Below are 27,632 nucleotides of genomic sequence, written 5' to 3'. Positions count from 1 at the left end.
GTTGAAGTGGAAGATCAAGGAAGACACAATAATGCAGGACAAGGGTGACCAAGGTTGGGAACCTGTGACATACAGCCATGGTTCTCCCAGGTTTTATCTGCCCCAACCAATCCAACTGATCCATTATTGATTGATTCAGTTATATACAGTGATTGCAAAATCTAGTATCAGAAACTACAATTAAAAAATGTTAGTAAAACAGAAAATAAGATATTGTTGATTTAGCGTTTCAGTGTTTGTTGGTGACTGTATATGTGATTCTATGCATTGGCTCTGACCATCAAGTCCTCCATCTCTGCAGCTGAAGTCACGTCCTGTATTTTGGCCCTCTGTTTTTGGGTTAGGGGGAGGTTTTCATCAGGGCTGCATAGGTGAAGCCAGCGCTATAAAAGACACACATTAGATTTTTTTATATGAAATTCTTTATCCTGAATTACAGAAAATTATTAGTTTAAATTACAATTAGTAGAATATATTTCCTTACTTGTACTTTTCTGTGCTAAGGAAGAAGGTTTAATATTGATATGACAGCCATAAACAGCAGGTTCCTTATTCCTGCTCCTGGGAACATGCATTTTCTAATACACTTGATCCAGCTACGTAAAAATCCAAGCCCTTCATGAGCAAAATCTGTTAGTGCAGGCAAGGCTTTATAAAGCAGTGAAGCTTTTCTGTAAACAGTGCCACAAAAGAGCTGATTCAAAGATTTTAAAACACTGCACATTAATTACACTGTTATGGGGTTGGACCCAAGTGCAGAGAGGAAAATGGCGAGAAAGGGCAAACAAAGGGGACGCTGAAAACGGTGTGCTCAAACAAAGGCTGAGATAGAAAAGTAAAATAAAAGTTAATCAGAAAATAAAAGACACTTCCTCTGTAATTATGAGAGGAAGATCAGTTTTATGTTTCATTGATTTGTTCATTGTAAAACAAACACATTTGTTTGGCTTCGAGCCGTTTCGTGTTTAAGCCTTCTTTTTCTATTCAGTAGTTTTGGGGCTCAATTTATTAGTTTTTTACCCTCCTTTTCTTCTTTCTGTAGTTTTGAGGCCCATTTCTTTTCTCAGCCCTCTTGTCTTTTATTTTATTTTTCTTCTCTTTACATTTCTTTTCTTTTCACCTGCTGGTCACCCCTCTACAAAAGTGTGACAAAAAGCTGCTGTTTGCCACTTAAGTAGAGGCTTAAGTAGAGGAGTCCATGTGTGTGCCAGATTGGCCCTAATCAGCCCAAGGGCTTCTGGGAATTGGAGTTCCCTGAACTTATGGCACCTTGCCACCATTACCTTCTGCTGGCGGTCAGTGGCACAGGCTGGACCCTTACATACACCTGATGGTCAAAAGGACAAACCAAAGCAATAAGTCTAGTCCAAAGGATGCTGCACCTGAGCTTTTGGCTAAATGGCACAAACCCATCCCTTCTAGTGATTTAGAAATATGTTGTGTGCTTTCACATTAATTAAGATTATGACTAAAGTGGCAAAAAATACATTAAAACTGGTCTAACTTTCATAGTCAAGGTGTTGGCTTCTTATATGAACTCTGAATCAAAATGTTTAAAACTGGCTTATAATTACTGACATTCAAACAGAGGTTTGATATCTTCGAATCTGTTTCCATGCAATGGAACCACATGGTACTGTGCTGACTGAAGCTTCAGACATCACTGACCTTAGAGGAAAATGAACAAAACATGCTTCAAAAAAAGCAAAGCATGTTGTTTGATAAATGGCCTGGAGCTTCATTATGAAGAGTAACAGCATTTGTGCAATCTTTCAACAGCACCGAGTCAATTTGGGATGGAGTCCAGCACACTTTGGGGGTGGGGGGGTGGGGGTTCTGCTCAAACACATCTGATTGAACTCATCAGTTGCGAGGTTCAGTTAGTCTGCTAGAGCAGGGAAATCAGTTAATTCTGCGGTAGTTCCCCACTTTTGCCTTACAACATTTGTCATTATCTTCCCACCTGTGCCTTCATCCTCACCTGTCTGAGGCTCCCTTTTACAGTCCACAAGCCGCCAAGTGCCCAACCAGGCACCATCAAGATGGAGGAGAGAACCAGAAGCCAGCCCAGCGCATACGCCCAACCTGGATACATGTACCTGCGGTTATACTTCAAAGGCTTGAAGTCCACCAGATAATATATGAATGTGACCTTGGAAGGGAGAGAAAAAAAAAGTATTGAAGAGCTTTTTTCAAAAAGAAACACATTTATTCAACAGTAGTCTATCATGCCTTCTAAATGAGAGTGCATGTGCAACTTCCTACACAGCAAACCAGCCTATGTTGCTCCTTAGAAAGTCCACTGGGCACCATGTGGAGTAGCCACACTGGACAGCAATGGGCTTAAACATGGGGAAACAAGAAACCCCACTTTGTGGACCCTCAGAGTGCTGGAATATGGACCCGTTTTTGGGCTGTGCATGGTACCTCGCTCATCTAGTCCCATGCAATTTGAGGACATGCAACACAACATGCAAATAAAACTGTCAATGATGAAATAAATGTATTCTTATTTCAGTAGGTGGCTCTTGTAAACTGGGCTCTAGAAACAAACATCTTGAACTAAGGCCTCATTTAATTGTTATCAATACAGTGGAAACTAATGACATTTATTCCCATTCAAATAGGCTGTCGAGTTTTGAAGAATTTGTAGAGATTAAACACTAAACATGCTACAAGTAAGCAAAAGAACATGAGAGGGAGTGTGTTATGATATAACATCACAGCTGTGATTTGGTCACCGTAGATCACAGCTGTGATGTTATAGCGATAACACATGACCCTGAGTGTTCTACTGCTTTTATGCAACAGTTTTTAAAATTTAAAAATGAATAAACTGTGCAGTAAATGTTCAGTTTAATATGTTTTAATGTTCGCAGTTCCTTCCTCCAAATGATAGTTTCTTAACAAGCAGCTTGTTGCTATGTCACAGTAATTAGCTCCGCCCACTCGCTGCAGAAATTTGTTCTCCAACTCCTTACACTCAATTCCCAAACTGTCATCAGCACTGAGCAGATTTTATGTTTTTATTGCAGCAGTTTTATGGCTCAGTCCGATTTATGGTCAGACTCTGAAGATCAGACTACACATTGGGCGAATGGTATTGGGATCATTTGGGGTTGATTCCAGGTTGTTTAGCTGTTCCTCTGTCACATCTGCTGACTGAAAAGCTGTTCAGTGGTGATGACAGTTTAGAAATTTAATGTAGTCTCATCTTCAGAGTGTGACCAGATCAGCTGTCGGTCAAATGTGATCTTAAAAGCGTCCATTTTCTGTTTTTCTACAAACTAAGAAGTAAAAATGTTCAAATGGCTTGAGCCTCTCCTACAGCTGTCAAATGTGTTGCTTAGCAATGGCATCTTGGAGTGATAGTGTTTTGAAAAATCTGCGATGTTATGAAAAAATAACAGAACGGTTAGAACGCCTCTCAACCAGCTTGCGTGGCCGAAACTAGCTATTGTGTAAAACTCATTAAAGAATGAGGAGAAATGTAGTTCCCTTACGAGAGCATTCCTTCTTTCAGATGAAAGCTTAGGGGGATTGCCCACTGTTTGCAAGAACGAAAAGCTTACAGAAAGAATTAAATGAATAATAAGGAGAAAATCAACAGGTAGAGGCTAGAGCTGAATGATCTGTAAGCTAAAGCTAGCGTCCTCTTTCCCAGAGGTCACTAATAGGCGGACCCCAGTCCGAGTCCAGACCCGGACACTGTCCTATATGGACCTGGACCAATGACTGATAAACTATGGAGAATTATTTAATTTTGGCAGGGAGGTCCTATTTTAATCTGCGTAACTTTTCTAGTGATTACGGTACCGATTAAGCGGACCGGGAAACTCAAAGACCAATCACATGCGGTGTAAATATCACATGCGACACTACTCAGCAAATCAGATCTGTGCATTACGAGCACCAAGACTCGAATGAGTGACACACACAGGGGCGGGACGAGACGAGAAACAGCAGTTGGAGAAGAAAGTTAGTCAGATTATTTTACATGGAGTTCTCTAAAAAGAGAAAACTGACAATAAATGTTGTTGAAATATCACTGAATTGTATTTTATTTGATTTGGCATTCAGTTGTCGACTACATAAGATGTTGACATACCTACTAGGCTACTTCAGTAAACAGTATATGGCACTAATGCACTAGTCATAATGCAAGTTAGACATTATGATGTTCCAGAACTTTTCTTGGGGCAATTTTCTTTAACTGGACCTTATTGAATTTAACTTAAAGACATCTGCACTATCCATTCCATTCACTCATCAAACCTAACATAGTCCTTGCACTGCTGACACATAGAACACATCATTCTGGGCCAGGCCTTGTTTATACAGGAAGACCAGAGTTTTCCTTTTGTAGCTGTTTTGTCTGTAGGCAGCTCAATGTTAATGGGCTAAATCTCTATTCTTAGAACTTAAGATGACATTTTAATCATGTATAATTATCACATAACTTAATTATATATTTATAATATAAAATGTAAAGTTTTTATTTAAAAACTATAATTTTTTAGCCCTACTAGAGGCTTACCATTGAGACGAGAGGAGTGATGTATTTCCAGCACAGCCTAAAGATGAAGTTAGGGTATGAGCCAGTCATATCTTCTATCACATCACACAAGCGTTCAGCCCCTAAGGAGACAAGAGGCATTGAATGTGAGATGGTGCCATGGTTACTGTACAGATGAATTTCATTATACATAGATCATGTACTCTCTGGGCCATAGTCCCCTAGTGGGTCGCAGTAGTACTGCCAATTTTTTGCAGCTGTGTGTATGTGTGCGTGCGTGTGCGTGTGTGTGCGTGGGTGGGGGGCCTTGTTACCCTCCTTTTACCCTGTTCTTCAGTGGTCAGGACCCCCATGGACCCTCACAGAGCAGATACTATTTGGGTGATGGATCATTCTCAGCGCTGCAGTAACACTTGGTGGTGGTGTGTTAGTGTATGTTGGGCTGGTCTGAGTGGATCAGACACAGCAGTGCTGGTGGAGTGTTTAAACACCTCAGTGTCACTGCTGGACTGAGAATAGTCCACCTACCAAAAATATTCAGTCAACAGCATCTGGTGTACAGCGTCCTCTGACCACTGATGAAGGACTAGAGGAAGACCAACACAAACTGTGCAGTTCAGATGAATTATCATCTCTGGCTTTATATCTTCTAGAGTGGACAGTGAGTGTTTAAAAACTCTGATCCACTCAGACCAGCAAAACACACTAACACACCACCACTATGTCAGTGTTACTGCAGTGCTGAGAATGATCTACCACCCAAATAGTACCTGCTCTGTGAGGATCCTTGGGGTTCTGACCACTGAAGAACAGGGTATAAGGGGGCTAACAAAGTGTGCAGAGAAACAGATGGACAAATATGCATCTAAACCCACTGATTGAGCCAGACCTGCTCTGAAGTGAACAGAACTGAGACATCCAACAGTTGGTAGATGTTAGAAAGTTAGAAGATGTTCAGTAATTTTAATGCTTATTGTACTGCATTATAGTATATAATTAAGCAAAACTGATCTACATCAATCAGCACTCACTTGAGCACTTTGCAGCTGAGTGTGAAGTGGTTGGTATGCAGCTCAGCAGTTCTAATGGTCTTATCCCAGAAAAGGATGGAATGCCCACTCCAGGTAAGGGGACAGGACTTGCCCTAGGTGGAGGAGTTTAAGTATATTTGGGTCTTGTTCACAAGTAACAGGAAGAGAGATCAATCATGAGATCAGGAGATCGACCGCAGGCTGGGACAGGTGGCAGCAGTAATGCGTTCGCTGTACCGGACTGTAGTGGTGAAGAGGGAGCTAAGCCATAAGGCAAAGCTCTCTGTTTACTGATCGGTCTTCATCCCAACCCTCACCTATGGTAATGAGCTGTGGGTAATGACCAAAAGAACAAGATCACGAATACAAGTGGTGGAAAAGAGTTTTCTTCACAGGGTGGCGGGCTACACAGTTTGATAGGGTGAGGAGCTCGGTCATCTCGGAGCAGCTCAGAGTAGAGCTGCTACTCCTCCGCATTGAATGGAGCCAGCTAAGGTCTGATCCAGATGCCCCCTGGATGCCTCCCGGTGGTTGTGTACCAGGCATGACCTACTGGGACAAAACCCCGGGGTCACCCTAGGACCCACTGGAGTGATTATATCTCCAAGTTGGCTTGGGAGAGGCTTGGGGTACCCAGGAATGAGCTGGAGGAAGGGCAGGGTGGTCTGGGATTCTCTGCTCTCTCAACTGCTACCGCAACATTAGACTAGGTGGTTAATGACAATGATGGTGATGATGATGTTGATCTACATTGATTTTTGTATTTGTATATGTTTTCATCTAAATGATCTGGTCAGTTAAAGCATATGGGTTGCTTCTGAGGTCAGTTGTGTGGGCTGTGAGTTAAAAAAATTGGGAACCTCTGCTCTATTAATTTGATATTCTTCTTCACTTAGGCCTATTTAGCAGACATCCCAAGTCTCCCAGAAGTTCTGGGAGTCTCCCTTATATCATATGATATACATAGCAGCTTCCTGATGCCCGTAAGTCAGATAAAATCTTCCGGAATCTAGAACAAGTGGCCAAGAGCGCACACAAATGCGCACGCAGGCGACACAGACTGTTTCTCCCAATCATGTGTGGGACAGAGAGGGAGAGGGAAAGAAAGGCTGTACTTGCTGTGGTAGCCTACCTTGTGGTATCAAGCTCCCCTCGTGCGCATATTCATGAAGCGCATGCAAAACAGGGAGGGTTCTGGTTGGCCTGTTCTTTGCAAAGAGGCTGTCAGTCAGCCAATCAGTTTTGTGTGGGCAGGCCGTGTTTTTTTTTTCTCCTGGATGTCATGTGTTCAGTGAGTGAGAGAAGGAGCGTCAAACACTTTCCAAGATGATGTGCCACCACAGCAGATTCCCCAGTGTGATTAAGGCAGATGCCAGAGAAAAACTCCACTTAGAAGTCCTAGATTATGTCTCAAATAACCTGGAAGCACTGGTCCCAAATTACAGAAATTTACCAGTTGATGAGTTCTGGGGCAAACTGTCAAAGGTCCGAACTGTGAGCTCAGGGCAATTAAAATTTGCAGAGCTGTGCAAGCTGATGAAACTGCTACTGGTGCTGCCGAACTCCAATTGTGATGTGGAAAGAGCCTTCAGCATGGTGAGGCACATCAAGTTCAGGAGTCAGATGCCACACCAGACACTTGTCAATCTGATGTCATTTAAGATAAACAAATAAATTGACACAGAGTGTCATGACATTGACATTTCAAGCAAATTGATCAAGTCTGCAAAGCAAGCAGCGATGAAGTACAATGAAGGTTTGGAGAATACCCCTGAATTTAGCCTGACATAGCCCAAGCTGTAAAAAGTTGTTATGCACAGTCCTGTATCAACAAGTTCTGTTATCACCCACATCCTTTGATGTGTGCAAGGGTATTTTTTTGTTTTTTGTTTTTTTAAGAGGGGGTTCCAGGGGCTGGGATGGGGTTTATGGGGTTTATGGAGTCAGGGTCCAGGTCCAGGGGTACCTACCTGAAATGAGTTTTTTTTGCAACTTGGGATGTCTGTATTTAGGGGCTTATGCTATGACTGATTTTACATTTACATATGACTCATGTTAACAGTCTGTCTCCCTGTCTGGACAGTGTGTTTGTGCTTATCTGTCCCTGAAGATGAGATGTGACCCACCAAAGATCCAGCCAATGGCCACGGACTGAAATATAGCAAGGAACAAGATGCAGGCTCCACTAGAGGCATAGTAGTCAATCAGCTGAAACCAGTACATCCCTGCCTATGGAACACAATACAGTATTACTGAGGAAAGTTGAGTTCAAAGAGGCAATTCTTGGTCATTATAATGTGCCCATGCATAGAGTAAGGTGTCTCAAGGTGTATACTTAGATAAGATTATACATTGGAAGTGTTCTCTTATCTCTGTATCTTCTAAGCTGCTTTTGTCATAATTCCATTTTCCCCATAACTCTCTCTCTCTTCTCTGTTTTCTTTCTCTGACCTCTGAGACCATGATGAGTTGACTGAAGAAGCAAATGAGGCAGAAGAAAAGGAGGAACAGTTCTCTGCGTCCAGTTTTGCGCAGTAGTCGGGGGAACACATCAGTCATGGATGTAATGATCGCTTCCAGAGCAACAAACTGGTGAAATAAACATAGCAAAAGCCCAATAAAATCTGCACCAGATACGCAGAGTGAGCACAAAGGTATACATGCATGTGTTCACAAACCTGCGTGTCCACGCACAGGAGAATGAGCATAATGAAGAAGCATACAGCCCAAAGCTGAGGCAGAGGTATCATAGCTGCTGCCTGTGGATAAGCTATGAAACCTAGGCCAGGTCCTGGGAGGTACAAAAGATAGAAGACTTTCTTATTGTCATTCTTAGTAATATTTGGCTGTACTGTTTGTGGTGACACTTTCTATGAATGTCATGTTTGTAAGCATGTAATTTATAAGGCATCGTAATCATGGCTATAAAGATTTATAAAAATGCATTACATGTTATAACCATGCTTATTATGCATTATGAATTGTTACGGTAATGCGTTATAAGTAGTGTTCATTACAAATTATAAGCGCTCATAAGTTGTACTTGTCCACTCTAAGGACAGTGAAGCATACTATACTAAAGGCTCCTCCAGAGTTAAGGAGGCTTCAAGTGGAAGTATTTACTGAAAGACTAAAACATACACAGGTTTCAATTGTAAGATTTTAAACTAGTGCTGCTATCAGTGTTTTTGTAGTTGTTTTCCTGTGACGTGATGTAACATTTAAATTGAGAAGCTGGGTAATAAAAGCACACTGTAGCAGTAATTCTAGGCTGGACACCCAATTTGGAGCATCTGAATATTCAGGACAAAAGTGCTGAAGATGCAGCTCTAACAGTACCAGCGTTGAAATAAAAAAATGGAAATCCAGTAAATAAACTTTGTCTTTAAACTCTCCAAGCTGGGACTGACTTCTTTGGCACTGACAAGTTAACTAACAAGTTATTAACACTACATATAATGCACTATATTAACAATTTATAATCTATTACATGGCTATGAAGTATAATGCAGTGTAATTCAGTTCATATAGATTTATAACATGTTTATAATGCCTTACGAATGCATTATAATGTGTTATAAATATGTTTATAGATGCTTACAAACATGACATTCATAGAAAGTGTCACCCTGTTTGTCTTTGTTTATTTCATTTTACAGTTATTAACTGGCTATTACCTGATTCTGCCACATCCTGTATAGGTTTTCCACATTCATGAGCCATGAAGCCCAAAGTTGAGAACACAGCAAAGCCTGCCACTATACTGGTACAACTGTTCAGCAGGCATAGCATGAAGCAATCCCTAAAGTCAAACACACACAGACACACACACAAATTTCCTATACTCAAAAACATGTTTTAAATGGCTTTTTAAACTACTCTTTAAAAGGCCTTGAATATTCTGCTGTAACCCCCTTTATGATGAAGCAATCTGAACCCAAAAAATACACTACATATCTTGACATATGTGTAATTGATTGCATTACATGTGATGCTGAAAGTGATCTCCGTTGTCTGCCAGACACATGAGGGGGGTGGGTTGCAAACGGAGGTTAAACATCCAGCGCCTACCTCATCACTCCAATGCATATTGTTCGAAGCTCCATATACTGAGAAGCCAGTTGCATGTTGTTTCGTTCAGATTGCTTCATCCTAGAGAGAGCTATTGCAGAATATTGGGGCCTCTTTCAAGTGAATCTCCACATACATGCTAGTATTTATGTCACCATGTATTACCAAAGTGAAGAGTTCACATTTTTGCAGTGAAAGCAAAGACACAAGTCATAGGGACTTAGGAAACAGCTATTTTATTATTATTATTATTATTTTGTATCATAAAGAAGCTTGATCCCACCATGATCCAGTATATTAATACAAACTAAAGACAGTTACAATGTGGCAACAGGAATAGCTACAGAGCATGCCTGCACTAACATAGCTAACTTGTTTAGGATATCTGCGCTGTACATTTAGCCGTTACCTAAATAGATACATTATGATGGTATTTAAAATTATAACAATGCTAAATGTGTGTTCCTCTTCTATCTAATAAACAAAAATGGTGTGTAGCACTGCACAGGTTCAATTTCTTCACTAATGCATCACTGGCACTCAAAATTATATGAAGTTGAGTATTGAAGTGAATGTCAACTGTCCTGTGGTGATTTTGAGCTGTTAGCTCACTGAGCCTTAGCATAACCAGCTCCACTGTACTCTCCTTAGTACTGTTTAACATTTAATAATTGTTTTTCAGTTTATGGTGCTTGATAATTAGATGACTAATTTAAAACTTCTTATTATTTTAGTATTTAGTATTTAGTATATTCTTAGTATTTAGAGCTATTAGCAAATATCCCTGACAGGAATTACCTGTAACAGTTGTTGTTGTATGTGTTGTAGCTGCCCAGCACAGTCAGTACACCCACACCTGTGCTGTATGAGTAGTAGACCTGGGTCCCAGCTTCCATCCACACCTACACAAACACCACAGAGAAATTTGCGGATTTACTGATGACCTGGTACATCAACACTGGTTTTAACACCTGATGATTGAGTAGGGAACCAAACTGTGCCTGCAAAAAGCTCTCAGAACAACTAGCCAAACACACAGACACAGTGTATTATGAGGATTATGAGACAGTTGATTAATCCATTCAAAGTGATCCTTTGAACAGACATTCTGCATTCAGAGATGAAATCATTGCACACACTGTTCTGCTTAAGCCCACAGTCAAAATACTGTTGACTTTGACCTTTACTTTTGACCTTGACAACTCGCCTCTTCTGACCCTGAAAGCAAAAGCATTTGACAAATATTAATAACATAACTTTGCTGTTGGAAGAAAACCTCATATCTCCATTTTTCGTTTTTCAGTTTCTGACTTAATTTGAAAATGGTTGTTGCCCTTTACATTGCATATACATTTAATGAAGAATGGACCAAATCAAATGGCCCAAAATAACTTGGAAAAAAGTCTGGTTCCATTGACTTACATTAAAAGTAAAGTAGGTTTTTTCCTTCTCCTGTAAACTTACCATTTTAGAGATATTAGGTTTTCTTCTGACATCAGCATTGATTATATACCTGAAGTAAGGTCGTTTTTTGCCATCAAATCTTAAGGAGAGTGAGATTTGCAGAAGCAGTTCAGATAGGTCATGTCCATTCCTCATCAATCTATTCGTGTAAACTGTTCCAAGAGTAAAAACCCCAAAACACTGCGAAATAAATTCAGCATTTCTGTTATTTACACATGCAATAAGCAAATTGTCTTCAATGGCCTCACCATTCACCTGATCTAAAGGTCACTGAATGTTTTATTTGTTCTTTGATAAGTTTTTTATTCTTTCTTGTATAAGTTTTGGGCTACATAGAACAAATGAGTTTTCCTCAGAGTTTTCTTAATTCCTTAAAGCTGCATTATTTAAGATTTGGGGATTTACAGGCCTCTCTGGTGGAAATGTGTAAATGTGTCAAAGAACATTTTGTAATGTTAGTTGTGCTTCAGACCCCCTTCCCAAGTGGATGAATCTGATGATGGAATGCATGTTGAAAGAGAACTCAAAGTGAACTATTTTTTCACTCTATATCCTTTTCAAGGATATAAGTGAATTATACGCTATTGTCATCATATATTCATGATTTTTTTTTAACCTAAAATTTGAGCCACACCTTTTTTAGTGTACTCTGTCAATATGTAGAGACATATGGTCCACAAAACTCCCTTGAAATCTGGGCAACAAGTAGTTGCATACCATGTTTTAGGTTTGTTCTCCCGACCCTGTAATGCAACTTCTTTCTATTTTCACAAAAAAATCTTACTTCGCTTTAAAGAACTGGAGATTTTGTATCTAGAGAATTGTCCAGTGTCACAGTATACTTGCTGGGTTTCAAATATTTGTCTATGTCTGCCCTGTTCCCATTTATAGTTAGTGTTCACATTTTTTCACTGTATTATCAGTGATTGTTGGTGAGAGGCAGATGATGTGTTTTTCAACCCCTCTTCATAGCCTCATAATTTTAAGTGTGATCCCACAATAATACGGAATCAAAAAGGCAGATTCTACAGATTCAGGGATCTCATTCTTTCGGCTCCGACAGGCACCAACTACCTTGCGGCCACAGCTACATTCAGCCGCTTCAACAATGGAGGAGCGGAACATGGCCCATTCTGAGTCAATGTCCCTCACCTCCCCCGATATCTGGTCAAAGTTCTGACAGAGGTGTGAGTTGAAGATCAATCTGATCAATCGGTTCTTCTGCTAGACGTTCCCAGCAAACCCTCAGTATACGTTTGGGTTTGCCTGGACTGACCGGCATCTTCCCCCACCACCTGATCCAACTCACCACCAGGTGGTGATCAGTTGACAGCTCAGCTCCTCTCTTTACCCGAGTGTCCAAAACACATGGCCGCAAGTCCGCTGACACGACAACAAAGTCAATCATTGAACTGCGGCCTAGGGTGTCCTGGTGCCATGTGCACTTATGGACATCCTTGTGTTCGAACATGGTGTTCGTGATGGACAAACTATGGTTTGCACAGAAGTCCAAAAACTGAACACCACTCAGGTTCAGATCAGAGAGGCCATTCCTCCCAATCACACCCCTCCAGGTCTCACTGTCATTGCCCATGTGAGCATTGAAGTCCCCCAGTAGCATAATAGAGTCTCCAGAAGGAGCACTTTCAAGCACCCTTCTCAAGGACTCTAAGAAGGCTGGGTATTCGGAACTGTTGTTTGGTGCATAAGCACAGACAACAGTCAGGACCTGTTCCCCAATCCGAAGGCGTAGGGAAGCTACCCTCTCATCCACTGGAGAAAACCCCAACATACAGGCGCTGAGTCAAGGGGCTATGAGAAAGCCCACACCTGCCCGCTGCCTCTCACCATGGGCAACTCCAGAAAAGAATAAAGTCCAGCCCCTCTCAAGGAGATTGGACCCAGAGCCCAAGCTGTGTGTTGAGGTGAGCACGACTATATCTAGCCGGTATCTCTCAACCTTGCGCACCAACTCAGGCTCCTTCCCCGCCAGTGAGGTAACATTCCAAGTTCCAAAAGCCAGTTTCAGCAACCAGGGATCAGAACGCCAAGGCCCACGCCTTCGGACGCTGCCCAATCCACAAAGCACCGAACCCCTACTACTGCCCCTCCCATTGGTGGTGGGTCGATGGGAGGGGGGACTCATGTAGCTCCTTCGGGCTGGGCCCTGCCGGGCACCATGAGTAAATGCCTGGCCACCAGATGCTCGCTGGCAAGCCCCTCCCCCAGGCCTGGCTCAAGGGTGGGGCCCCGGTAACCCTGATCCGGGCAGGGTACACAAGTCCTCATTTGATTTTGGTTTCATGAGGGTAATTATGGATCACAATTTGTCTGACCTGTCACCTAGGACCAGTTTGCCCTGGGAGACCCTACCAAGAGCTTTTGCTCCAGACAACATAGCTCCTAGGATCATTCAAGCATGCAAACCCCTCCACCATGATAAGGAGGTGATCCATGGAGGGGTAAGCAATGTATTTAGTATGTTAATTTAGTAATTTCCTTCACTGCATGCCTGTGCCACATAAGGTGTGTGGCCCAGAAGCCTGCTACAGTTTTGAATTTTGAGTATGAGCCCAATGTGTGGCTGCAGAACCAAGTGCCATACCTGTGGATCCAACAGTCGCTGGAGGTCAGGATAAACATAGAACACAATTCCCTGCAGAGCTCCAGGCAGAGTCAGCCCTCGAACCAGCAACACCAACAGCATCACGTAGGGGAACGTGGCCGTGAAGTACACCACCTGAGAAAGACAGACTATGAAATTTGAGAGAGCATGAAACTTAAGGTTGAATACTAATATATGTGTTTATCCAACATCAGGCCAACAATAAAAATGAAAGTTTTCAGAAGAAAAATATTATGTCATCTGGCAACCACTGTTATCCAAGCTTCCACTGTAATCATGTTATAGAGGTAAGCTAATGCAGTATTAGCTGCTTGGGGATGCTTAGTGGTACAGCCTGATGTAATTGTCTGGGTAAAATGCAGAGGTGTTGTCTGATATGATGTGATAAATATTTTTATTGTAATTAATATTGATTATGTGCCATGTCTACAATACATGTTTAATACATACTGCTTAATACATACTATTTAATGCATAAATTCTAGCTCACAGTTGGTACAATGTATTGGGTTATTCCACTGCCCTCCACCCTGCAGATTATACTGTGATTCTCTGCACTGGACAGAACCAAGAGCCTTTAAGCAACACTCCTAACGCTACATGAGTTCACTCAGTATAATGACCAGACAAAAACATTCTGGACAATAGTGTCTTCCAGTGTCCATAAATGAAGTGTAGGCCATTTTTCCTTTGAAAGTTATGCTATATTAGCAGCCTAACATTGGGTGAACAAAGAAATCTAGTTTGGTTAAGCAAATGAACCTTAGTAAGGATGACTACAAAGGCAACTGCTGAGAAAACTAAAACATCGTAATGCATCATGTTGCACTGGGATTTTGATTTGAGTTTCTTTTTTATGGTTGCAATCCTACTGGAAATGTAGGAACAGTGACAAAGTGGAGAACTTCATGATCACACATACACACACTATACTGCCAGAAGTATTCGCTCGTCTGCCTTCACACACATATGAACTTGAATGACATCCCATTATTAATCCATAGGGTTTAATATGATGTCAGCCCACCCTTTGCAGCTATAACAGCTTCAACTCTTCTGGGAAGGCTTTCCACAAGGTTTAGGAGTTCGTTTATGGGAATTTTTGACCATTCTTCCAGAAGCGCATTTGTGAGGTCAGATGCTAATGAGCATGAAATTGTCCAAAATCTCTTGGTCTGCTGAACCATTAAGAGTTCCTTTCACTAGAACTAAGGGGCCGAGCCCAACTCCTGAAACCCTCCTTCACCAAACTTTACACTTGGCATAATATAGTCAGACAAGTACTGTTCTCCTGGTAACCGCCAAACCCAGACTCATCCATCGGAATGCCAGATTGGAAGACCTGAATTCAATTATTTTGGTGGATCAGTGAATATTTTTGGCAATATAGTGTACCTTGCCAGATGATTTGATTCCTTTCCAGACGCAAAAATAGCAAATGATCCACACTGCAAGCAGACAGAGGAAAAGCTCCCAGCTGAACTTTCCCACATCATCAATGCCCGTAGAGATGGACAGCACTCTGCGCCTGTATTTTGACAGAATAAGAAGAGTCATGAAGTTATGAAATGACAAATACAACAAATTACAACAACAAATACAACCCTGAAGTGTTGAGCAACTGAAATTCTGTATCAAACAAGAATAGAAATCATTTCACTTTCAAAACTGCAGTGTCTCCTCAGTTCCCAAACGCTTACACAGTGATGTTACAAGAAGAGGTGATGAAATCCAGGGGTAAATATGACCCCACCCCAATGTTTTTGGAACATGTTCTTGGCATTAAATTCAAAATGGGTAAATATTTATCAAAAACAATGGAATTTCTCAGTTTCAACATTTGATTTGTTGCCTTTGTAGTAGTTTCCTTTAAAACTATGGTTTACATGATTTGCACATCATTGCATCCTATTTTTATTTACATTATTTACAGTGTCACAATTTTTTTGGAAATGGGGTTATATATGTAGGTATATGTAGGTATACCTGAACTATATTCTACTGTGACTGTAATTTACTTACTCCCAGAATTCAGTGGCAGCTGATGTTGAATTGGCTAGTCCTGTTCTGTTGAGAGCCAGGTTTCCTCCAATGACATTACAAGCAGCTGAGGAGGAGTCAAAACACATTGTTTCACATGTTGAGAATGATGTCTTCATTTCAAATAAGATGCAAAACAACATTTAAATGTAATTTAACCTTTTGTGGGAACAGAAATACCTAAATTATGCTTATGTTTGGCAAATGAGTGTAAAGCAAGTGATTCAAATTAACCTTAGCCTGTTTCATACCTGTGTTCCAGCTGTTGTCACAGCTGGCCCAGGGCAGCTGGGAGCTGAAGGAGAAGACTAGGTAGAACAGCGCCCAGGCCAGGATCATCATATACACCCTGCCATATATTTGAAGAATCTGACCTGCATAGCCAACACCTGACAGAGGATAAATGTGTTATTGGTTAAGCCTCTTCTTTAGTGCTGTCATGACATTATCACTCCAGCTCTGCCTCTTTCTGGATCTACCCATTCAGGGACTGCAGTTTAAGAAAGTTGACTATTAATATATGATTGTGCTTCATATTATAGAGGCACAGCAATGACATCAAGATGGTAATGTTAGGTTTGTATGCGCTGTACTGATATGAGTGCCCAGCAACTGCATTTTCACAGTGTATCAATACCTATAACACTTGCTTTTGCCATGTTAATTATTAATTTCCTAATAATTAAAACTGAGATAATGGAATACAAATGAATTTCAACAGGTATTACAAACAGTAAAGTGCAGTATTTTGGCTTTTTTCATGTTTATGTTTTATTTTTGGAGTTTATAAATATGCTTACAAGGCATGGTTACACATTTACAACAATTTATAAGAACATTTATATAAGCCTTATGAAAGCAGGCTTCTTAAAAAGTGTTAGCAAAAATGTATCTGTTTTGCATTGTTTTCTACATTATAATACAAACTTTTTGACTACAAAGTAGAACAGTTTGTATCTTTGAAATATTTACATCAATATCTTAATATCCTAGCATTTAGTACAGTAAGACCCCATTTTGCTTTGTCTACTTAAGCTGGCATGGGCTCCACAAGTTTGGGTGAAGGTTCTCATGAGTAGAATGATTAGTAGAAATTCAGAGAGTCATCTGCGCATGTGTTTCAATGGAAAAAATCTTACCATTTGCACAAAGGCCTTAAGATCAAGTGACCCTTATTTGTCACACAATAGGGAAATTTCACCTCCGTAATCTAACCCATCCATGCAATGAAATACCATATACACACTAGTGTAGACCCACACTAGGGGGCACTGAGCATACTTGCCTGGAGCGGTGGGCAGCCATATCTGCTGCGCCCGGAGAGCAGATGGTCAAGGGCACTTCAGTCACAGACTGTCAGCTCAGAGGATCGAACCTGTGACCTTCCTATCACAGAGCTGGTTCCCTAACCTCCAGCCCATGATCATCATCTCAGAGTCTTGAATATTTGTCAGTTAACATTTACTTCTCACAGCTTTCCGGTGTTTTCATTTTTTTGTTTTAATTTTAAATTTTCTAGATTTTACTTGAATGAAGCCATTTCCCCATGTGGTCTCTGACTTCTAGACCATCACCACTGTTTGCATGTAAATTAAATGAACGTAATTTGTAAACCATTTGGCCCACAAAATGAAACTGTCAAGATTGCCCCCTCCCGGTTCTCCATGTGCTTTTGTTTTGTTTTAGTCTTGTCCAAGTGCTTTCTTTGTTTTGATTCTTCCCTGTCCTGCCCCCTTGTTTCTTAACTCCACCCTTGATTGTTCTCACCTGTGTTGTGCACCTGTGTATTGCTAACCCTCATTGTTTCCCTGCATTTAAGCCCTGTGTTTTCCCCTGTGAGTTTGCTGGTCTTTGTATTGTTTGGATTGTGCTGTTTTGTTTTTTTATTGTATTCTCTGGTGGTGTATTGTATTGTTTGGTATTGTTTATTCCGGCCTCCATTGTGTTTTCTGTCTGTGTGTTCCTTTTGTCATGTCTATCCCTCGATCTATGTTAGCCAGTAGATAATAGTAAACAGTAAACAACAGCTGCCTTGTTTAGGTATATAGCTATCATTTGCAATGGCTTTAAGTTAGCTTTGCTAATTCCTCCCTTAAACAGTTCTTACACAGGTAGCTTAAAATACCCACATCTGGTGCTGACTTTGCACTTTTGCACTTTTGCATTCTAACTTTGGTCTACACCACACAGCGAACAGCGTTAGTATAAAAGTAGGTGGAACAATGGTTAAATAGATTAGTTTTAGTTTATGCAGCATCAGGAGAGTCAGCTCATGACGGTGAGGTTTGCATAGCATTGTACAGCCTGAAGCTCAATGGTGGTTAAGCCAGTCCAGAAGGCTTGTTTGGCCAGATCTGCACCTTTTATCCAACAGGGAAAACAGTTCCAAACACTGACTGGAAGATTATTCCAAAGTTGGTGGGCTTTTTACAAGAAAGGTCTCCCCCCTGATGTAACTTTTTTAATTCTAGCTACCGATAGTGAGCAGCATCTTGTGATCTAAGTAGGCGTCATGGTTCATAGTGTGAGAGCAGTTCGGGTACTGAGGGGCGAGTCCGTTTAGAGCTTTATAGGTCAGTACGAGAATTTTGTAATCAATTTGTCATCCACCCTTGACCCTGTTCATCATTGGAAAGAAACCACCATAGGTTGACCACTGACAGGCCAACTCACAGTTTGACACTGTCACATAAAGACTCATCAAGTGACTTCATTAAATCACCAGCATCCCGGTATCACTTACCTTGCGCCAGTGGGCAGATGCGATGCCAGCATGTGATGCCACCCTGTTGCGTGTACTGTCCCATAGCCGTCTCCAGAAGGAAAAGTGGTATCCCACAGGTCAGCACAAACACCACATATGGCACCAGGAATGCCCCTGAGAACACGCCAATAACACCTTTTTATAACAGGTGTTGTCACAAAGCAGCTTTACAGAAAAATCCGAGCCCCCATAAGCGTCGCCAGTGGCAGCAGTGGCAAGGAATAACTCCCTAAGAGCAAGAGGAAGAAACCTTGAGAGGAACCAAGACTCAAAAGGGGAACCCATCCTCCTCTGGTCCACACCGATAGCAAACAGCGTTAGTATAAAATATTAGATATAAAACGGGAAAAACAGCTGAAGTAACGGTTAATAAGATAGTTTAAGTTTATGCAGTAGCAGCATCAGCAGGAGGGTCAGTTCATGCAAGTGAGGTGCAGATCAGCCAACAGAGATGGAGCTCTGGTGACTCTAGCCATGTGGCAACTCAGGCAGATGTCACTCAGGGGCTCAAATAAAGGGAGATAGAGAGAGAGAGAGAGAGAGAGAAATTGATTAACAGGACAGTAAAGACCAGACTGATCTTACCCCCTCCATTCTTGTAGCAGAGGTAGGGGAACCTCCAGAGATTGCCAATGCCCACTACATGTCCTGCCACTGCAAGAAGGAACTCAGCTTTACTAGCCCAGTGACCCCTGTCCTCTATTTTCCCCTCCATTTCTTCCTGCAGTGCTTCTTCTGTTAAACCTGACGCTCTTCTGCTCTACCTTCTCTTTTACTGTTCTAGCTTATCCTCCAATCTCCTCCTCCTTCCTTCTCCAGCTTTGATGAAAGTATCTCAGAACCAATAAGCTTGAGAAAATCTTGATCTCTCTGATGACACTGCTTTTCTGTCAAATTTTATTTCTCTAGAAAGAAAGAAAATTAGCAACACTTGGTCACTGGAGAAAGTCACACTTTATTCGTGACCAGTGCATTTCAGCACATCATTGTTCAAGAGGTGTTGTTTAAATACACAAAGAACAGGAAGAACAATTTAAAGACATTCAGTAAAATGGCTGAAGCACCCATGTCCCAAGTTACAGAGTCACCCAACAGGCAGTTTACTCATCTCAAATGAACATTTTTGCATTCACTTAATTCTAACAAGCAAGATAATAAATAAATAAATAGAAAGGGGGACTTTTAAAATCACTCAGATATCAAAGGGCATGAAAGGACAAGTTATTACACTGATGAAGGCCTAGGTGTCGAAATGCCTGCTTGCATTTTACGGAAATTTGCATTCTTTCATTTTACTTCACTTTAACAATGTTAGTTCCTAGAATTACTGTATCAACCAAATACTGTATACATTATATTGCAGCTCTGATCTGCTAAGCTCCTAATAGACTATATTGCCAAAAGTGTTCACTCACCCATCCAAATCATTGAATTCAAGTGTTCCAATCACTTCCATGGTCACAGGTGTATAAAACCAAGCACCTAGGCCTGCAGACTGCTTCTACAGACATTAGTGAAAGAATGGGTCGCTCTCAGGAGCTCAGAGAAATCCAGAGTGGTACCATGATAGGATGCCGCATATGCAACAAGTCCAGTTGTGAAATTTCCTCACTACTAAATATTCCACAGTCCACTATCAGTGGTATCATAACAAAGAGGAAGTGATTGGGAACGACAGCAATTCAGCCACGAAGTGGTAGGCCATGTAAAATGACAGAGTGGGGTCAGCTGATGCTGAGGTGCATAGTGCGCAGAGGTCACCAACTTTCTGCAGAGTCAATCGCTACTACCTCCAAGCTTCATGTGGCCTTCAGATTAGCTCAAGAACAGTTTCTATAGCCAAGCAGCTTCATCCAAGCCTTACATCACCAAACGCAATGCAAAGCATTGAATGTAGTAATGTAAAGCGCCACCACTGGCGGTGGCGGAGCAGTGGAGACATGTTCTCTGGAGTGACAAATCACACAATCAGTCTGGGTTTGGCGTTTGGCTGGAGAAGGGTACTTTTACTGAAGACTACAGTTAGAAGTTGTGAAGATGGGCACTGGTTGGATTTATACTGTGTTCAACCCAGTGTGTCAGCCAGAAGACCACTTGAGGCCTCAGTGAGTTCAGAGGTTTAATAGCAGGCATGGACATTGATGTTACATAGTTGTGGAAGAGAAAGCAGACTCAAGACTATAAAGCTGTGAGATCAAGTCTGTGTCACCAATCTGTGTTCTTAAACACAAATTCATAATGACTTTAAATATCAATGTTGTTCGTGGATGACAGCATGCATAATAAACAGAGAAGTCTCACATATTGTCAACTACGATGTCCATGCAATAGTAAGACCAATACACTAGTCCTTAGGCGCCATCAAGCAGCAATCTCTGGACCTGATTCAATGGCTGGACTGTATCAACAACAAAATGCTCTGACCATGACTAACATAGTGTAAACCAATACTTTAACTCGCCAAACATGTTCAGAATATATTCAACTCAAAATTGAATACACAAAGGAAGTATATCACCTGACTGACTCTCTGGTTTAACCACAAAACGAGTTATACTGTGTAGGCAACACGCAACACCATCTGCTTCCTGTCACATTTTGGACAATTTCATGCTCCCAACTTTGTGGGAAAGGTTTAGGGGTGGCTCGGGGAATGTTGTTTCATTTCACTGTGTACTTGTATATGGTATCCATCCTTCCATTTTCTAAGCCACTTCTCCGTCAGGGTCGCAGGGACTTGTATATGGCAGTAATGACAATAAGGCCTGACTTGTCTTGATAAATAAAGTGTGGAATTCTTTAGTCATCAAGTGTTGTTAGTTGCATTAGACCACTCTCTCCAAGGTAAAATTTAGTTTCTTTCACATGCATCTGTCTGTATGCTCACCATGTAAATCATTACATGCAAAACAGAACAGCCAACAGTCACAAACTGCAGTAATGTCCTATGCAAAACGAATTCCGAATTGAAAAAAGACAAACCTTAAGACTTGCAAACACATTGTTCTCAGGAAATTCTCAAAAACATTTTCAAGTATGATAAGTTTTTCTGAGCCTCACAAAAATATGTAGGCTTAAGTAATGCTTGGTACATGTTTTGCAAATATAATGTATATTAAACAGATTTTTAACACTCTCGACTTACTGTTAACCTGACCTGACCAGTCCTGACCACTGAAGAACAGGGTAAAAGGGGGCTAACGAAGAATGAAGACAAACAGATGGACTACAGTCTGTAACTGTAGAACTACAAAGTGCTCCTCTATAGTAAGTGGAGCTGATAAAATGGATAATGAGCATAGAAACAAGGAGGTGGTCATAATGTTATGCCTGATCGGTGTAGGTGTGGTCCTTCTCATATTTCCATTAACTTCGATTTCATACCAGCATTGCTTTGCATGCTTTGCAAGTGTTATAAGAAATAAAGGTTTAATTTTTAAACCAATTTAATGAAAATAAAAACATAAATATTATTCATTCAAATCATGTCAAGTTAACGTATACACTCACTGGCCACTTTATTAGGTACTTGCTAGTAAAAGGTTGGACCCCCTTTTGCCTTCAGAACTGCCTTAATTCTTCGTGGCACACTTTCAACAAGGTGTTGGAAACATTCCTCAGAGATTTTGGTTGGTTATTTGAGTTACTGTTGCCTTTCTATCATCTCGAACCAGTCTGTCCATTCTCCTCTGTCCTCTCACATCAACAAGGCATTTTCGTATAATAATGTGTAATATGATGTCGGCCCACCCTTTGCAGCTATAACAGCTTCAACTCTTCTGGGAAGGCTTTCTCTGAAAAACCCCACACCATAACCCTCCACCAAACTGTACACTTGGCACAATGCGATCAGACAACTACCATTCTCCTGGCAACTGTCAAACCCAGACTTGTCCACTGCCAGATGGAGAAGCGTAATTCGTCACTCCAAAGAACACGTCTCCACTGCTCTAGAGTCCAGTGGTGGCGCTTTATAGCACTGCATTCAACGTTTTGCAGTGCATTTGGTGATGTAAGGCTTGGATGCAGCTGCTTGGCCATGAAAACCCATTCCATGATGCTCTCTACACACTGTTCTTGAGCTAATCTGAAGGCCAATTGAAGTTTGGCGGTCTGTAATGATTGATTCTGCAGAAAGTTGGCTATGGAGTTTATTTTGTTTGATAAATCATTTCTATTCATTTGCTACTAGAAAGCTGTAAACCATCTAGTGAATGTCAAGGCTGCATGTACACTAGCCGGCTCACTATCACAGCCACGGATGTACCTTGACCAATTGGCATAAAGCTGCTTAAGATGCCATAATTGGTGCACTGACAGGAATGGACCCTCATCAGCTCTGACTGGCTGGAGTTTTGACACAAACATTCAGACATTTTACAATGAGCATATGTTAAAGTTGAGTGCATACTGTGGAGCTGAGAGCAGAAATGATTTGTGTGCATGTGTAAGTTTTGAAGGTGAAGAGCACCATTGAGCAAGTTTTCCAGTTTTGAGAGTCACACATGCGAGTTCTGAAAGGGAAATGTACTGTTGTGCAGACTTTCAAGTTTTGAATGAAACCAGAATGTTTTGTTGAGCAAATCCAAGACATTTACTTCAAGTGCATTCAAGTTCAGTAACTGTGTGCACAGAGCACCACTGTCCTCTCAAACCAGAACATTCCTCTCTCAAACATGAGGACCACTGCGCACTATGCGCCTCAGCATCCGCTGACCCCGCTCTGGCATTTTACATGGCCTACCACTTCGTGGCTGATTTGCTGTCGTTCCCAATCGTTTCCACTTTGTTATAATACCACTGACAGCTGACTGTGGAATTTTTAGTAGTGAGGAAATTTCACGACTGGACTTGTTTCACAGGTGGTGTCCTATCACTGTACCATGCTGGAATTCACTGAGCTCCTGAGAGCAACCCATTCTTTCACAAAAGTTTATAGAAGCAGTCTGCAGGCCTAGGTGCTTGGTTTTGTACCATACATATATAAGTCTGAATAGTATTCATTGATGTATTCATTTCACTTTGAAACATAAGTTAAGCATTTTCAGTGGTTCATGCAAGTAAAATATTTTATTCCCTATTCAGTGTAAACATGTGCAGTGATTGTACTTAAAGATTTCAACCATGTTTAGTAAATATGCTTTGACAATTCAGAATGAAGAACTGGAGTGTAACAGCCCTGCGATGGACTGGCAAATTGTCCAGGGTGTATCCTGCCCAGAAAGAGAGGCTTAGAAGATGTTTGTGTGTGTATGTGTGTGTGTGTGTGTGTGTGTGTGTGTGTGTGTGTGTGTGTGTGTGTGTGTGTGTGTGTGTGCGCGTGTGGAGTGCAACAGAATTTAAACACTTCACCACCAGGGGGTGCTTCTGAACTGTGCATTGGGCTTGTGTGTGTACCAACAAATTTGGGGATGGTAAGACAGAATGTTCAGAATGTAGGCTTAACATTTATGTTTTAGTGAGAATAACAATCCTCTCTAGGATAAAGTAACACTTTTTATTATTTTATATTTTTCTCTTATCATTATATGTTAAACATTACATGTTTAAATCTCAGATTTCAGAGAATACATTGAGATGAATATTTTGAGGGAAGGGTGAACAGGCTCACCAGTAGCTTTTAAATGTTCATCTACCCACATGTGTTTTATTTTTGTTCCACAACTGGACTTTAAACTACACTCAACAGATGCGTCATTTGAAAACAGTTTAAATCAAATCAGTAACTGAAAGGACGTGACAAATTGAACAAACATTTATTGTATTCATGTTATAAAAAATACATCAAATCTCCACAAAAAATGCTGAAAATGAATAAGCTACACTTTATGGGTGATTTTATAGCAAGAACAATACAGTGTATCAAAAATATGAGCTGCTAATTTGGGTGACCAGTAACTAAATGTGTTCTGTGCAAATTTGTGTAAAAGTCAAGTTGCATAGTAATTACGTTGCAGGCAAATTGCAACATGCAACTAGTTGCCTGAAACCCCTTATTACATATTAAGGCTTGTTATTCAGTAACTGCAGGGACTTCAATGAAAACTAGCTCAATTAAGTAATAGACGTGTGTAATAAACCTTTGGGCCTGCTGATGTGCCCTAGCCATTTAAGGGGTTAGCCTGGCAGTTGTCCTCTTTAGAATTCCCAGAAATATAATTAATCCAAATGAATCCAAAAGAAGGCCTAAACTTGTCTACCTTGAGGGCCAAAATGCAAAGTCTTCCTACAACAAAGTACACCCATACTTTAGGACTGCACATTTGATATTCATCTGAATTTGATGTTCATCCAGAATTCTTCTCCAATTTGGGTGCTTTTTGAATGATTTGCTCTTACAGACCAGAGGCATCGCCTGGCCTGGATTTCTAGGGCATTAGACATTATAACGTTAACATTTCGCTAGTATCATCTCAGCTTGATTACGCCTCATTCCCTTCATCCATGCTTTCATTCAGGGGCATATTCACCTGCTCCTAACTCAGAGAGAGAAAGAAACAGAGAGAGAGAGAGCGGATTAGAAAGAGAGACACTGTACTATGCATTAAAGAGACAGAGAGGGAGAGCAACCATCTAAGCATCTAAGCAAGAGAGAGAGCTAGCAAGCAAACATGTGAGAGAAAAAGAGAAGAATAACGAGATGAGTGATTGCCTGAAGCCTCTAAGAAAGTTAAAATAATCATCATTTGAAAGTGCCAAAGACTTTTAGCTCACAAAAAAATGTTTTGTTATCTATGGAACTGTTAAACATTATTAGATTAAACTATTTTTCTTCCTTCACATTTGTCTCTGGAGTCTTTCTGGTAGAACTACGGAGATGTCAGTGCAAACTGGTTGAGCTATTCTTAGGTTACTGAAGTGTGAAATAAAACTCACTAGTGGGCCTGGCCATTTATTAAGGGGTTAACAGAACCACTGGTCCTTGTTCACCAACCATTCTTAAGAAGAAAATTCTTCTTAAAACCCACAAAGATTCTGACATTCACCAATGTTGTCTAACCTGTTGTCTAACTCCACAGTTTATTAGTTCTTGAGGAAGATATCCCAGGACATTGCACAATAAACTGGAATAAGCCTTGGATATTTACAGGCCCAGCCAGGGCCCCTGCTACAAACCCAGTTTCAGAAAAGTTGAGATGGTTTGATAACTGTTTTTATTTTTAATAAAAACAGAAAGTAATGATTGACTCTAATTGGCCTGTATTACATTGAAAATGGTACAAAAGCACACATTTGCATATAATATCTTATATTAATAACTTAATTATTTTATGTAAATATGTGCTCATTCTAAATTTGATGCCTGCAACAGATAACAAAAAAGTTGGGACAGGAGTATGCCAGCACACCACTGTGTTACATTATTCATTTTTAACAACCCTTAATAATCATTTAGATACTAAAGACTTACCATTGACCACTTACAAGATTCACATCGGACCTTTGTATAGCTTAATAATGCTCCACATGTGCTACCCCTCTATATAATAACAGGCCTTGGCTTTTAAGCTTTATGCTGGCAACAATCTGGATGGTCCATTTCTTATTTGGCCTATGAACACTGTGGAAAAGAATTTGTGCCAATTTGAAAAGCAATCACTACCATGAACACATTAAAGGCAATACACATGACATTACTTTTCCGACATGCAGAATATGTGTCAAGATGAAAAACAAAACATTTATAACATTGTATAGCAAAGCATGAAGATCTGCATTTTAAAAATGAAATGCTCAATTGATGTCTGAATTGAATACAATCTGCCTTGAAATGTAATAAAGGCATGACTATATTGATTTCACTGTGGAATATTTCTAACAATGTTAATTCAGTGTTGGATCTTTTCCTCTTTATTTTGCCACATTTTCCACATGTCACATTTCACTGGTCGCTGCATTTCAATAAGTTTTTTTTTTTTCAGATGAAGTTAGGGTGTCATATCCTCAATGACTTCCCAAAATCGTTCTGCTCCTGTGGAGGAACAATGTGAATGTGGAGATTATAACATAGTACTAAATGTACAGTATTATAGATACTTACAAAGGATAATGTATACAGATTTTATGCACTACATTATTACACAGGGTGATTCAAAAAGATTCATCTGATTTCAAAGCACCATATTTTTACAACCGTGAGGCGTCTGTGAACCAATCACAATCCAATTGAAAGAGGGGGGTCATAGAGTTTCTAAGTCAGTCTGGCAGTGAACCTCAAACAGCTCAGAGCATTCATCGTTGGTACCAACAGTTCCAAGAAAAAAGGCCACCAGCATCACCAGATCTCATGCTGTGCGACTTTTTTTGTGGGGTTACATTAAGGATTCGGTTTATGTCCCACTCCCAACAACACTGGAAGATCTCTGAAATCATACTGAAAGAGCAGTGAGTACAGTGACACCCGACATGCTCTTTCGAGTATGTTGGCTGCATTTCAATGAGTCAAATGTATATGAACTACAAAAAAGAGATCAAGTGAAGTGAAAACAATGTAACAGAGGGTTTGTTTTTCATTTTGTCACTATGGAAAACTAACGTCATGAGTGCATTTTTCCACTGCAGTGATTGCTTTTCAACATGACACAAATTCCTCTTCATAAAACACATGTAGTATTTTCATAAACAATCTGAACGTTTCCACCGTGCATCCATCCAATTCAGATGAGCTACAGCCTTAAGACTTGCAGTGTTTCTGCAAGCTGGTGTCATATGACTTCCACTGTGCAGTACAGTCTTGCATTTGTGGATGCAACAGATGGTGTTTATTGACAACCATGGTGCCCCCATCTTGTGCATGTTTTTCCAAAGCTATCTCCCGAAGGAACAGGGCACCCCAGTTTGCACCACTTTAAGGCACCAGGTTTGTCTAGTCTGTTAAAGTTATGAAAATCTCCACATATTTTCCAGGTCCACTGTATACACCACTACAGCCAGAAGGAACAACTAAGAACCAGCCAGACTTACATTCAGTTTCTTCTACTTTTCCTTCATTGTCCATCTCTTCAACGTGCTGTCTTCTTTTCCTCTGCTTCTTTCTCCCCTATATCTTATGAATATTTTTTTTTTTTGGTGACTATTTTGAGGTGCATGACCTTAATGTGCAGTCATAATGGTACTGTA

General features: G+C 40.7%; 1 protein-coding gene across 1 annotated transcript; it reads right to left on the bottom strand.

The window, feature by feature from the left end:
* Window positions 1–260: 260 nt before the first annotated feature.
* LOC108434134 (sodium- and chloride-dependent GABA transporter 2-like) lies at window positions 261–27,631 on the bottom strand. The gene is made up of 15 exons (XM_017709070.2): window positions 27,477–27,631; window positions 19,098–19,166; window positions 18,492–18,626; window positions 16,000–16,137; window positions 15,731–15,815; window positions 15,104–15,236; window positions 13,688–13,822; window positions 10,417–10,520; window positions 9,225–9,349; window positions 8,226–8,338; window positions 7,999–8,136; window positions 7,674–7,776; window positions 4,538–4,638; window positions 1,982–2,152; window positions 261–383 (listed from the first exon to the last, which is right to left on the bottom strand). Exons 1-15 carry the CDS (start codon window positions 27,508–27,510, stop codon window positions 261–263), a joined length of 1,707 nt encoding a protein of 568 aa, XP_017564559.1. The 5' UTR covers window positions 27,511–27,631.
* Between the last annotated feature and the right edge of the window lies 1 nt (window position 27,632).

Source organism: Pygocentrus nattereri, chromosome 7 (genome assembly GCF_015220715.1).
Source record: "Pygocentrus nattereri isolate fPygNat1 chromosome 7, fPygNat1.pri, whole genome shotgun sequence".
Classification (NCBI taxonomy): Eukaryota; Metazoa; Chordata; class Actinopteri; order Characiformes; family Serrasalmidae; genus Pygocentrus; species Pygocentrus nattereri.
The sequence above is the reverse complement of the archived record's forward strand: the minus strand, read 5'-3'. Positions and strand labels throughout refer to the sequence as shown.

Excerpts from the sequence above, each read along its gene's own strand:
- LOC108434134 (XM_017709070.2), bottom strand. The coding sequence starts at position 27,510 with ATGGACAATGAAGGAAAAGTAGAAGAAACTGAAT. Across the intron at positions 19,167-27,476 it reads AAAAGTAGAAGAAACTGAAT|TGGCAGGACATGTAGTGGGC; the intron begins GTAAGTCTGGCT and ends TCCTTCTTGCAG. Across the intron at positions 16,138-18,491 it reads CATCTGCCCACTGGCGCAAG|GTGTTGGCTATGCAGGTCAG; the intron begins GTAAGTGATACC and ends ATCCTCTGTCAG.